This window comes from Ascidiella aspersa, chromosome 4 (genome assembly GCF_963924565.1).
Source record: "Ascidiella aspersa chromosome 4, kaAscAspe10.2, whole genome shotgun sequence".
Classification (NCBI taxonomy): Eukaryota; Metazoa; Chordata; class Ascidiacea; order Phlebobranchia; family Ascidiidae; genus Ascidiella; species Ascidiella aspersa.
Window position 1 is genome coordinate 12,307,189 of NC_139450.1, and position 13,719 is coordinate 12,320,907.

The 13,719-nt window shown below is 37.5% G+C and overlaps 2 protein-coding genes across 2 annotated transcripts; both read right to left on the bottom strand.

The window, feature by feature from the left end:
- Positions 1-210: 210 nt before the first annotated feature.
- On the bottom strand, positions 211-10,191 carry LOC146147912 (activating molecule in BECN1-regulated autophagy protein 1-like). Its single transcript, XM_083386396.1, has 11 exons — positions 9,569-10,191; positions 8,786-8,980; positions 7,817-7,925; positions 7,537-7,592; positions 5,133-6,057; positions 4,894-4,999; positions 4,351-4,485; positions 3,755-3,931; positions 2,857-2,967; positions 2,135-2,205; positions 211-1,816 (listed from the first exon to the last, which is right to left on the bottom strand). The coding sequence occupies exons 1-11, from the start codon at positions 9,944-9,946 to the stop codon at positions 1,689-1,691; spliced, it is 2,391 nt and encodes a 796-aa protein (XP_083242522.1). The 5' UTR covers positions 9,947-10,191; the 3' UTR covers positions 211-1,688.
- An 832-nt stretch (positions 10,192-11,023) lies between these two features.
- On the bottom strand, positions 11,024-13,463 carry LOC146147913 (acyl-CoA-binding domain-containing protein 6-like). The gene is made up of 5 exons (XM_083386397.1): positions 13,230-13,463; positions 12,577-12,693; positions 12,341-12,488; positions 11,699-11,819; positions 11,024-11,552 (listed from the first exon to the last, which is right to left on the bottom strand). Exons 1-5 carry the CDS (start codon positions 13,400-13,402, stop codon positions 11,392-11,394), a joined length of 720 nt encoding a protein of 239 aa, XP_083242523.1. The 5' UTR covers positions 13,403-13,463; the 3' UTR covers positions 11,024-11,391.
- Between the last annotated feature and the right edge of the window lie 256 nt (positions 13,464-13,719).

A 13,719-nucleotide genomic window follows, 5' to 3' on the forward strand; every position in this document is an offset into this window, starting at 1 on the left:
GTAACATTCGAATTTCAAGAGACGGATGCGTTCTAAACCGTCTTTATGTTTTTTCGAATTCATTTCTGATACTTTTTTTAATTTTTAAACTTACTCTTCGAAAGCAGCAACACTTTGATGTGAAATCAACAATCTAAAGATGAGGAAGTTCTTAATTGTACAGGTTTGTCCTCACACTTGTCGAGTTTATTACAACTTCAAGAAGCAGCGTGAAACGTAAACACTTTTCGCGTCATTTGTGCAGTGCATATTTGTCAGGGTGGCTAAAACAAGGCGTAGAAAGCGAATCAAAACAAGCGAAGGCTTTTTTTGAAAGGCTCGTTTTACGAACGTTATAGTCTTGAAGCCGTAACGTGATGTACCAGTAAAACGCTACAGGTTAAATGAAAAAAAAAAACGATGTAGCATCGACACGCTTATTAAGCCAAAGGATGGATAAATAACCAAACACGCCTGAAGTTGTTAGTCACGCTGAAAAGCCCAACTTCCAGTAAAACAACAACAAAAATTATTTTTAAACCTAAATACGTAACTTGCACAAAGACGTAAGATAATGCCGGCTTTCCTCATTAGACTGCAACTGGTAAGGTTTTGCCCTACAAGCGATAAGCAACAAAACGAGTAAAACAAAGCAGAAATATAAAATTCCAAAAATCGAAGTATATCTGCCAAACCTTCCACCTTGTGACAGCATTACATATTTAATAACAGAAAAACTTGCGCGTTCACCTAAAATCAGTAAGGATAGGTGGTAGAAACATTAAAACGCATTGATGTGCTAACTGTAGTAGCACTGCATTCAAGACGTTCGGTACAACGGCACTTAAAACCAAGTGTTGCAGAAAAAGAAAGAAAAAAAAACTTCGAACGGCCACAATTTAATAACGGGCAATTAATACAAGATTGAAAAAAAAATAAATATGGGACCACGTTGTCCCTCAACACTGGTGTCGTTGCACGTTCCCACAAACAATACAGCAAGAATATGGAAGGATGTTATTTGGCAAAACGTCATGAATGACGTGGGTCAAACGACGGAACGTTAAATTAGTATTAAACTGAAATTATTTACTTTGTGCAGCATTGATGACAAAATTGCAACGTTGCCAACTTTCAGCATCGTTCGAAATTCAGGTAAAACCTATTTGAGTTGTTTGAAACTTACTAAATTAATAATTTTAAGCAGCAACATGAGACAAGATTGAACATAAACTTTAATTAATGTTTTAATTTTATGTTAAACTTCGCTGGAATATATAGCTGCGTACGTTAAGAGTGGTACTCCTATATGAAAGTACATACACACATGCTCTATCACGTTTTAGCAGCTATTGTCCACAGTTAATTAATTCTACACAACTTTTGAATAATTGGAATAACCCATAGTATTAAAATACCCAACGGTCCGAAAACTGTGTATAGAATATACATTATACAACCACCGAAAAAAAAAATAGCAGCTGTAACCCGAATCGATAACTACCGGCCTCCAAAAATTGGGCCAATGTCAAATAGGAAAGAAAATCAACAGATACTATTTACCCTACACTGAACATGTTTGCGGAAATTTAATGTTTTCAAGTTTCGCAAACCGTTCGCGCAGCAAAAAAGTTCCCTCTACCACATCAAAATCAGAGACAAACTTCGAAATTAAAATTCCGCCATTTATTGTCAAGCGACAAACGGGATCAGGACGTCTTGGTGTGACAAATGCGAAGTTCGCCATTGTTGGTGCCGTACACGATTCCTTGACCTACCGTCGGTAACCAGGCGATAGTGTTGATATTCACGAAGCGCTGAGGCGTATCAGGAATCACTGGAAGCACGAACAGCAAGTTTTAAAACTACGATTTGGGCTCGTTCCAAAATATACAGTGTCGTAAAGGGAAATTTGTTTCAAGACGTAGGTCCAGATGTCAGCAAACTACGACCAGCTGGCCAGATCCGGTCGAGTTTTAAGTCGCTTAACGTGTATACTAAACGGATTTTTATCATTTACTTCATCAAATATAAATGGTAAATAGGTCAGCAGCAGACGCAAAGGTTTGTAGGTTTCGATTTATAAAAAGGGTACAATCAAACACCCGCAAAGCAGCCGTCAGACAATAGGTGTCATTTAGACACAAAATCCTACCAGGGTGGTTGATCTGGTGCACCGGATTCACTTCGTTGCTGTTGACCTTAAAAACTTGCGCCATTGAGCATCTGAAATATTAATGACTACAGTTTACATTCGGTTCAGTTTGCGTGGGTTTTTGGCAGAAAGCGGACAACTTTTTGGTAATTTTTTCAAGTGATTTTTTGTTTTTTATTGGTTAAGATAAACTTTTTAAAAGCATCATGCCTGTTAAAACGTTTTTCTGAAATGTTGACGTCCTTAAGTCATCCCATGAGTAACAATCAAACCGAACCGCTGCGTCAAATAATGTGAATACAAAGCAGGTACCTTACAAACACACACCTAACAGCGGAAACGCTATTCATTTAAGTACGACACGCTGTTGTCGCGAAGCAAATGAGTGTTTCTGACATTTAAGCAACATTAACACAGTTGAAAAAGTAACCAAAACACATAGAAACGAACTTAAACTCGCACAAACTTTGCAACCTCTCGGTGCGCTGTTATACCCTTTCTTCAATATAAATTTAACGTCAAATTTAACGTCAAATAACGTCATGACGACATATTGTTAACCAAAAACGAACAGCTGCAGCTAAATTAAAAAGGTGGAAAGGCAGAAATACTATTTTATTTAACGAGTTGTCGCTCTGTTTATTCGAAAGTCGACAATTATTGATATTTATCGATATCAGATTGCAAGGCTTACAGTAAAAGGAAAAGATAAGTAAATGCACCTGTAGAACTGCCTCCCGTCTGGGGGGTACATGCGATTTTTCACGCCCACCGCAATGTAACCTGCTAACGGCGATAAGCTGAGACAAACGGCGTTGGGTCCGATTGATTTTCTGCAAACAGAAATAAACAAAATTGTTTAATCAATAAATAAATCTGCGAGTTATTTAAAACTCGTTAGGCCTTGAAAGGTTGAAATTACGAGCTAGGAGAAAAGCAACTTACAACACTCGGTGATATTCAACAGCATTGTATAGTCGTGTGTTAAGAATCTTAGATAAGTGTCTTTTCGTGCCATAACGATGGCATAAAAAGGCTTGGACTTCCCAGATAGATGAAATGTCCAGATCAGCCCGGCTGTCGACCCTTTTCTTACAAAGCTGTGTATTTCGTGGCTATGGTTTTAATGCCCCGCAACATGTAGTGGCTGGATTCCAACGAAAATTTCATGCAAACGTGTTTGTTATGTATTTGTCTCGTGAGCAAATCCTTGATAGGTTAGCCCTCCCAATATAATATGCTCTTTCGGTTGGCCAGTTTTACAACTGGAAATTTCGGTTGGCCAGTACAACTGGAAATTTCGTTTGGCCAGTACAACATGGAAGCGAGACACAGATGTGCACATATGTATGAATACTTCATGTCGCATTTAGGAGGTTACGCTACAAATCGAGAGCTAAATGTTATTAAAACACAGTTTGGTAGATAACTACACAACCCAATTATTATGCAAACAGCTTTTATGTTGAGCGGGTTCGTAATCGACTTTCGCGCAACCCGAATATAACTGACAGTCGCATTCTGCGCCGGGCTTTCATGCAAAACGACAACGACGTAATTCAGAAGTATTTAAACGCCAGGCGAAAGCCGTTAACCAGGCAAATTCCTTTCCCCTGCTACCTGAAAAGTACGTGGCCTAGGGTGCTGGGCTCGAGTGAGTAGACGGCAACCTTCATCGAGTCCTGGAAGCCCAGTTCGGCTGGGACGAAGGCGGCCAGCTTGGAGCCGTCCTTGGCCAGGTCGACGCTCGAATCGTTGTAGATCTTGCACTGCTGTACCAGCACGTTCACGTCGGGCCTGTGATGCAAACAGTTTTTGTTAACCGCGGCTGAATCGAAAAGCGCAATGTTTAGATATTATACTAAACACGGTTTAGCTTTATTTTTCACGCCTATAGGTAAGTCGACAGGTTATGTAAAACCATATCCACACAAGTGGGAAAATAGAGTTTTAAGCGTGTAAAAGTTTTCAGAGCAATCTTAACGCTTCTCTTGCAAATATCTAAAACTTTTTCAAGAATGTTAAAAACATTTTTTGGCAATTTTTTTGTAGGAAACCATAGAAAAATTTAATATTTTTTGATGTTTTCTACGTTTTTTCACCTGACAGTTTTGTACATGGGTCCCTAGTTGACAGTTTTGTAAATTGGTCCCTAAAAACAAAAAAATGCCCTAAAGGTACAATAAACAAAGTTTTCCAAAATGATTCCGACGTACCTTCCGATCTCGGGAAGATCCAGCTTGGAGAAATCCCACCACTGCAGCCGATAGGTGGTCGGGTCCGGTGCCTTGTGGCCAGGATAAAACGATAGGTAGTGGTTGATGTTTCGTAATCGGCGAGCGTGACGCCTGCTGTGGGAAATAAAAAGATTTCTAACGTCCCAATTTAACGTTTGGAAAGTGTTTCACAGGTGAGTCTGTCGATCATCACGTTGTTTGTGACGACATTAAAATTCTCTGTATCAGCTGGCGGAATAATCAAAGTAAGACTCACAAACCTTGCAATGATTAATATTCATCAATTTTGCAAGTCTTACTGCAAAAATAGGTAAACTAAAGTAAAAGGCATTGTTTACCGTTAGAAACAAATCATGGGCAGATGAGATACTCCCTGATATTGGCATTCTTTGGGGAATGTAAAATATCAGGGAGTATCTCAAAATCTAATGATTTATTAAACAAAACACAACGCGTAAAAAGCGTAAAGGTACGTTTAGAAAATTACTACTAAAATATGTTTTGTTATAAATACCAACCCACCTTGAACTTGACCGTGATTGTCTAATCCTGTTGCGGATTGTTGTCGTGCGAGAAAAGGCTGGCTCGGGCGGTGGTGGCTCTGGAGTTTCCAAATTCACGCGAGGCGCTTCAAATCAACAACAGCACATGAGAATGATGTAGCACTTTTATGGTGGTTTTACCGCAAGGCCGCATATGAAGGAACACGCCGTTGTTTAACGGGCGCGTAATAATCGTATACCGGTAAACAGAACACCTACTTGTCAAGAAGAGCGGTGTCGTGATTGGTGTGGAGTACGGGGGTGCTTCGGGCAGCAGGGTGGAGCGGGTCCAACCCTCGGGGAAGTTTATGGTGGGCGGCAACAACACCGAAGGGTTGTGCGTATTGTACGACGCCAGGGAAATGTCCGGTTCCTCGAGGGGCTCTTCCATCATTCCAACCGGCAAAGGCGAGGAAACACCGGCAGCGGTCGTGCCCGATGGCGTAGCGCTACTGGAGGACTCGTCCTGCGAGGTGGACGTGCTGTTGTTGCTGCTGTTTGTGCTTCCGACACTCACCATCATTTCGACATTGCTCAGCGATTCGAGTATGCGCTCCTGGACGGACGACGGGTTAAAGCGCGCCATGCGGCGTTCCCGTATGGAGCGCGCGCGGTGCAGCGGGCGGCTGGGGCAGACGCTAGGCCGCGGCGGGCTCGTCTGTTGAGGGGTGCGGGACGCCAAAGGGAACGGCCGACTAACGCGGGTCGGGCCCGTGTGGGCGCCAGGCATCATTGGCTCGCCGCTGCGTCGCTCGCGTATCTGCTGCAGGCGCAGCTCGAGTCGTCGCCGCTCCTGGCGCAGTAGCTGCAGCCGGTTATATTGGTGCTGGATTTCGGCGTTGACGCTAACGCGCGCGTTAAGAATGCGCTCGTGGTCTCGCGCGTACGTGTGCGTGCCACCGTCCGTGGCCGGAGCGGCCGTGTCCAAACTGCCCCTTGCGCGCATAAGCCGCTCCCGGACTGTGCCCAGCTGGTAGTGCGCCGAACTGACGCCCGCGTTCGTTTCCTGCGTTTGGGCGTCAGCGGGCGGTTCAGGTAACGGCCTCTCATCGCGCCGCCGGTTGTTAAAGAACTGCCAGGAGACGTTGGACATGGAGAGTAGCGAGGACATCGCCCAGTCTGGAAGCCTCCTCTCACGCGGCATCTGCGCAATAAGCAAACGGGAGGCAATTATTTGTGCACGACTAGGGATGTTCAAAGTAGAATACCAAGGTATTCTAGAATAATAGGTTTCGAATCTAGAATAACGAATCCGGAATAGCGATTCCTAGTATATTTTTATTAAATTATTTAACCTCGATTTTGTTTGGGGAAGGGATTAATCTTAATCTATTCTACAGGGCCCAGAATCACAGCAATAAATCGCCCAAACAATTTGCTAACATGTGTACATTATAATGAAATAATCTCCCATATGTTTAACATTCTTAACAATTGTCATTTGAAGCAGTTCTGTAAACTGTAATATATCAACTGGCCAGGTTGTTGCCAAAACTTATATTTATGCCAGTAGTGAGTACAATGCAACGCTGCACACAGAACTTTTTAGCAATTCAGTCCTGTTTTTTAAAACATTGTTGGGTCTTAGTGCTTCTTTTAGACTAACATGATCTGTTATGCAGTCAAATAATGTACTGCAAAGAATATAAAGTTACTATTGACATAATTAATACTTGACAAATACGCTGTGCATAACTGCATAACCTCTCTGAATATTGGCCTAAAGTTGACCTTAAGTAACCCTATAGCGCATTTTGTGAACGGCCAGCACGTTTTACAATGTAATGTTACTTTTGCAACTTAACGCATTTAGGGAAATTGGGAACTCCGCACCTGACATTACACGTTAGTCGCTCGCCCAATAACGCCTGATTGACACTTAATTATTAGACGAACGTTATCGTGAGACGCGGTAATTGGTCGACCCGAAAAAACGCTGACACTGCACTACCAGGTTACATTTAAAGCAAGCACTATAAATTGGTCGCCGCAGCGACAGGCCAACTTACCGCATGCGTTGGCACAATTAGACGCAACAATCGGCGGTAAAACATTAAATTATATCGGTTCCAATTACCCGAAATAAACGGCAGAATTGGATTCGAATCCCATCTGGATTTGAATCCAAGGATTCGATATTCTACTTTGAACATCCCTATGCACGACGTTAAAGGTTGCTACAAACGAATAAGCTATTCTGGACGAGCCCAAATTTTGGTAGTATAGGTTGTTTTGAACATATTTTGTAAGGCAGCTGCAACTTTTTAACATATTTTAAACTTGTGATGCAGTTTTACAAAAGTTTGAATACTTAGCAGCTTCATATTGTTGACAATTATTTTGAAGCACACACTTTTTGTAGCAGTAAAAAAAATGAAATAGTATGTTCAAGTTTGAGATTGGATGTTTATCAATCACATTTCCACCTTTGGGCTATAGCCCAGCATATAAGAAGCGCTGAAGCATAAAACCTTTAGAATGCTAATTAATCTTTGAAATAAGAGTTATAAAATATAATGCAATTGTGTTAATAATTTTAAAATTGTGTTTGCATTGCTACACTCTTATTAAAAAAAGTCAACTTTTAACAGGCAGTATTGGTTTACAAAAATAGAAAACCTACCCTTGTGTTTGGTGAATGAGAAGCTGTAGGTCTTGGTGGTGGCAAACCCCAATCCACTGTACATAAAACAAACAACTTAAATTATAGGAATGTTAGGCAGTTTAATAAATAAGGAACATTTAAATGACCAACAAGCAAAACCAGGACTTAATGCCTCACAAAATGTTTTGTAACTTAATCAGACTAGCTTTAATTTGTATTTATCAGTGTTTTAAGCTGTGCAGTTGATAACAAAACAAATAAAACATAAAAAGCAACAAAGCACTATTTTGTATTATACCAGCATCACTGTCTTCACCATCCTCTTCCCCACCCGAGTTGGGATTGTCCTCATTCACAACCCCAGTTAAAATCCTGCTTCCGAACATGTCAAATCGAACAAGACGAACCTTACAAAAGAAAAAAAAAATTTTAACTTTCACACTATGAAAATCTAGTTTTTTTGTGTGGAAATGTAAGGTTACCCATAAAATTAAAGTTCTACTTGTGATATTTTAACTGTATTAATACAATTTACCTTAACTATTAATTATTTATTGTACAGATAGGGTGTTATTTAACTCCAAAATAATATAATATATTTTTTTTTTATTCTGTAAGACAACCAGCATACAAATTGTATGTGAATTTTTGAATTAATCACACTAATAACGCATAAGAATAAGAACAAATGTTATGTTTTTAGATACTGATAATGCTTTATAGCGAAATATATTTATCTTTTTATAACATACAAACAAATTGATTTTCGGTTTACTAAGTTCTGTACTTAGTTTAATCTTTATCATTGATGTGCAACCAGAATCGTTTGTTTTCACCATTCGGATTCAGGCAGATTTTGTTATTCGAAAGAATACTTTGATTAAGAATAAGAACATATGTATGTCTTGGAATTTAGATTAAAATAATTCAATATTATCACAGAGTTTGTTATAAATTACACCAGCAGGTTAAATATTTCTTACTTTTCATTTATGAATGGTAGTTTGAACACTGAAATTACTATGCTTTAAGGATGTACCCGTTAAAGGACAATATGATTACCAATTGTAGTTCAGTTTTAATCCTGCTACAATATCAGTGATAATCCTTTTCACACACATGTGTGATTGTGATCTGGATAACAAACCAACATGCTGTATGAAGTACCATTATGATGAAGATGGTATATTTTGAAAAGCGGTTTTGGATTAAGTTTAATCCTGTAGCAACTTAATTATATCCATCAAATCACAACATACACAATTACCTTTTCATGAATACTGCTAGTTTTTACAGATGCAAATGGTTTAGGGAGGCTCCAATCCCAGAAGTAGATCTCATTGCCCCCAGCAATAAGAAGAACCTGGTCAGTAGGATGAAATGACAGAGATGCAATGGTAACATTGTCATTGGGAGCAATCCATACTTCACTTCCACCTCCACGAAGATCCCAAACTCGGACCTGTCATAAAACAAGCTAAGACTTGCACATTCTAGTCTTTTTTAAATATTATTACTTAATATGTTGTTATCATTTATTACACATGCCTTTTCGAAGGCATAATTCGTGCTTTATATGTGCCAATATCTATGGTGAGTAGGACTCTAGAAGAGCTTTATCACAGAATATACACATTGTGCATTTTAATGTTTCACATGCTTAATTAGGTTGGTCGATCAATAACAGAAATCAGTAGCAATGGTGCTATGATTATTTCTTAACCAGCCCCAACTGAGGTTACGTAGCTAAGGCAGAGGTTATGAGTTGGAACTTTACTGCCAGCTACAGTAGTTGTTTATCTAACTTTGACCCCCTTAAAGACATATGAATAAAATCCCTTCATATAAATAATGTAAGTAAATACATTCTCTAGCAAAAGTGTCAAAACTACAGCCTTAAAAAATAGTTACAAAGTTTCAATAAGAACAGCAGACTTTTGTATTATGAAAGTTTAATAATAGTAGTATTGCTTTATGGTTACTGGAAAATAAGTTTTTAATTTCGCCATGCTAATTTATGCACATCATATAACATTCTAAATCAAATAACCTCTCCGTTTAAGCAGCCTGTAGCCAATATGTCCCTTGAGCTAGGATGGAAAGAAATGCACCATGGTGATCTCTCATGACCTACAAGAGTCTTGATGTGCTTCTCTGTCTTTAAATTTGTCACATGAATGTTATGGTCACCATGACAGCTCGCAACAAGGGTGTGGTCAGGACTGAATGCAGTCATGAATGTTGACCGAGTCCGGGCTGGAAGTTCAATCTTATGATTGTCTGTGCACATGGTGGCAGCACAATGCTCAACATATGCTTCAAGGACGTTGCGAGACCCACAAAATCTTGAAAAGCCTCTTGACCGGTTGCGCAAGGCAGTGGCCACATTACAATGCCCTACCCTATCAACTGATATATGCTTAGTCATTGTTCTATATGACCAACAATGAAATTGTATAAAATATAAAAGACAACATTGAGTTGGGGGAGGTAATAATATTAAATATTAAATTCAATATTAATTAACCCACCCACACCCTAACCGAAATATTTTGCGTTGATTTAATATTTGTATTAATGGTGTGGTACGATTTTTGATCAGCACCGCAAACTCCTCTTTAGAGAATTGTTTATCTGATATATTTCTATGTAGCTTTCTACATCATTTAGTTACATGTTAAACATACAAAGTATTTTAAACCAAATTGACATAAAAAAAACAGATTAGATTGTCTATTTTTCTCGTTGGCATGTTAGTAAGTTTATGCCTACGAAGAACGTGCTTCACATTAACTAATAATAACCATTATACCACAACACATGAACAACAAACACATTGACGCAATTGTAGCAAACAGGCAATCATACGCGAAACAGAAAAATTTATGTAAATCTAAAACTTACGTCAGAGAGAAAAAAGAGAATATCAACATTGAAGAAAAAAGGAATAAGCAAATCCTTAGCGTTAGAAATATACAGCTAATTTCTGTTCTAAATCGACGTATACCCTCGGCCATTATGCACAATAAGGAAGAGTAAATCTATATTTAACGTAAAATTCGTTTTTTGCAGATGTACGACAACGTAAATTATGCTAATACTACTGGAAAAAAAAACTTCAGGAGGTCATCAAAAGAAGGTGAAAATTCCTCACATAACAGCTGACTTCACGCTTGACCAACTACGATTGTGACAGTTCGTGAGGTCATACTTATATAGGTCTATTTGTATCCCTAAGCAACTGCTGACCGATGGTCAATTTTATATTTTAAACTATCATTTTAGATACATCACAAAGTAAAGCCCACAGATATTTCTAGGATTGTAACAAGTTAAATGGCATTGTGTACTATTTTTTTTAAATCATTAAAACTTTGCTTTTTTACAATACATACAAAGTTTATCGCAATGAACGAAAAGTGTATATAAAAAGCTGATGACCATTTGAAACAAAAACTTTTAAGGAATTGCAATAAAATAATATACACATACATTTTGATCCCTCAACTCCAATTTTGGTAATGACACAAATTGCATGTCTTTTTATTCTACTGAAATCAAACATAAACAACAATATGTTGAAAATACAGTAAAAAGATAGTAAAAGTTTTTTGTGCAAGCTGCAAAAGTTTTCTCCAAAGAAAAAGTGGTAGACTGGTAGTACATGATCATTCACAAGTAGAAAAAGTAAAAAAATTGATCCCTTTTCCTTTAAGAAAATAATAGATAAACACACCAGATTGGATGCAACACCAAGGACCACGACTTTCATAAAAGTGTGCAAAACTGTTTTGAAGAATACTTATCAACAATGGAACTTGGAATCACTGCAACAAATTTTGCTAAAAAAACAATTTTACGAAAAAAACACAATTAGTTTTGAGAAAGGGGAGAAGGTGTATGTTGTGTAATTAATTCTGAAATTTTAGTTGAAGCACAATCCAAAGGAGTTTCATTGTCATTGTCCTTAAGATGTCGATCTGCCTTGAATTCCAATAATAATTTTGCAATTTTTATATGATCACAAGCAGCAGCTAAAACACAAATAACTGTGTAAAATCTTAATCAGTAAATTAAAGTACCTACTTTGAAACAATATTTTGTATATTAATTAATGTTTAGTTTAAATTAAAATATTTTTAGTTAGGTGTTAATAATAGCCTGGCAGCCAAAAACTCACCATAATGCAGTGGAGTTGACATGTCAGAATCTCTACAGTTAACATCATGCCCTTGGTTTAGAAGGTATTGTACAATATGCAAATGACCACGGTCACAAGCCCAATGTAACAAAGTACGACCCTGCAATAAATAAATGTGATGCCTAAAAGTGTAAGAAAGACATTAGTCAAATTTACATAGGCTGATACACAGCATGAGAATCTGTGTGTTAAAACATTGCTACTTCCAATTGCCCAAAAATTTGAAAATGTTACTATAGTGAAAGGGTGACATTTTAGTCAAATATAAAGAGCTTCATTTGTCAATGGAAAAAATTAAAATAAATCACAAAGCGTGATACCATACACACATTAAAAAAATGAGTAACACTTCATTTGTACCTTTTTCACATACACATACTTTTTCTTAGCAAAATTTGTAAACCTTACAATATGTAATGACTTTATTGAACTAAGCGAACCTGTGACCTAATGGTAGGCAAGTTAAATGCTGCACTTTCTAAGAATGACAAATAAAAAATAAATGTAACAGCCACAAACACTGGTTAAGAGGAACATGCATGCCATGAGCTATGCATTTGTTGCCCAGTAAAATATGGTAGGACATTTCTAATTTACACAGTAACAATGTAACATAAAAACCTCTTCATCTTTGGGTTGGGTCTTGGTCATGTTTTCTTCAACTTTTTCCAAAACACCATCTTTGCACCAATCAAATATGGTTTTATCCGATTCAGCAATGGTCTCATCTTCATGACATCTCAACACACTAACAGCTACACCCATTCCACTATTAAATAATCAGTAATAAGTTTAATAACCCAGCGTATTTAAACTAAGCAAGTGAAACAAGTAAAATATGGAAAGGTAGTAAATACTTTTTCAGGTTTTTGTTAGTGTATGGATCCCATGAATTATCTAGTTGACAAATTTTATTAATGTATTCTTCAATTGCAACTTTTCTGCTTAAATCTTTCAGCTCATTCCAAGCTTTCCTAAATAAACAAAGAGTAACAAGTAATTAAATAATGCTCTCGTTAAATTTGATGTCATGGTTTACACACCATAGTTCTATAAAATCATACATAATAGATTAGTTAAATTCTTAACTTTGAAAGGCAGACTATTGTATAATGCATCTGTGAACACTAGCATTACATCTTACCTAAATCTAGAAGCAATAGCTGCCAGACTTTCCCGTGGACCATTTTTTAGAAACACAATTTTGTTTATTCATGGTAAAGTGTGGCACATGTCTAGAAAACTTACATTTTTTTTCGAGGTTTATAATTCTAACAGTATGGTGGCAGTTTGCGTTTTGGTTTGGTTGGGTCAAGTAATGTTATTATATATATTATCCTGTATTTATTTCTTCCTTGCTTTACAATTTTGAGAACTTGTGTCATTACTGTAAAAATGTGGTAGAATGCTCTAGCGTTTACAAGATTGGTTAACTTCCGGATATAAATTTATAATGTTGTGTTGAACAAATATAAGCTAAGTAAAATCATCTTACGAAACGGTCACTTACCATTTTTTTCTTGCGCTGATGTTCAGTGGATTTGGTTTAGAAGTGTTACATGGACCTACAGTTACTTGTTTATAACGACCGTATAAAAACAAAAGATCTCTCTCCCCAGCATTTTTATCAATTAAAGTTTTTAGATGCTCAGCAGAAGCATAGAATGCATCTTCGTCAGCCATCGCTTCGGCTAGTTCGAATATAATCAAGAAATATCATAACCGAACACTTTGCGCCATCTCGTTCTCCTTTTACGACCAGTAACAAACAAACCAGAATGTCTACCAGTGTAAGTGTAAGGTAGAATCCCACGGTGCTTTCCCTACGTCAAGGGAATAAAAATAATTCTCGTAACTTTGGAATAAAATAGTATCTACAATATATACATTTGTGTTTTTATTTACAGATGATTTAAAATCTTAATAAATCACTAAAACAATTCCAAATTATACCCCTTTAATTTCGAAAACTACTACGTCGCTTTGGATTAAGAAATGAC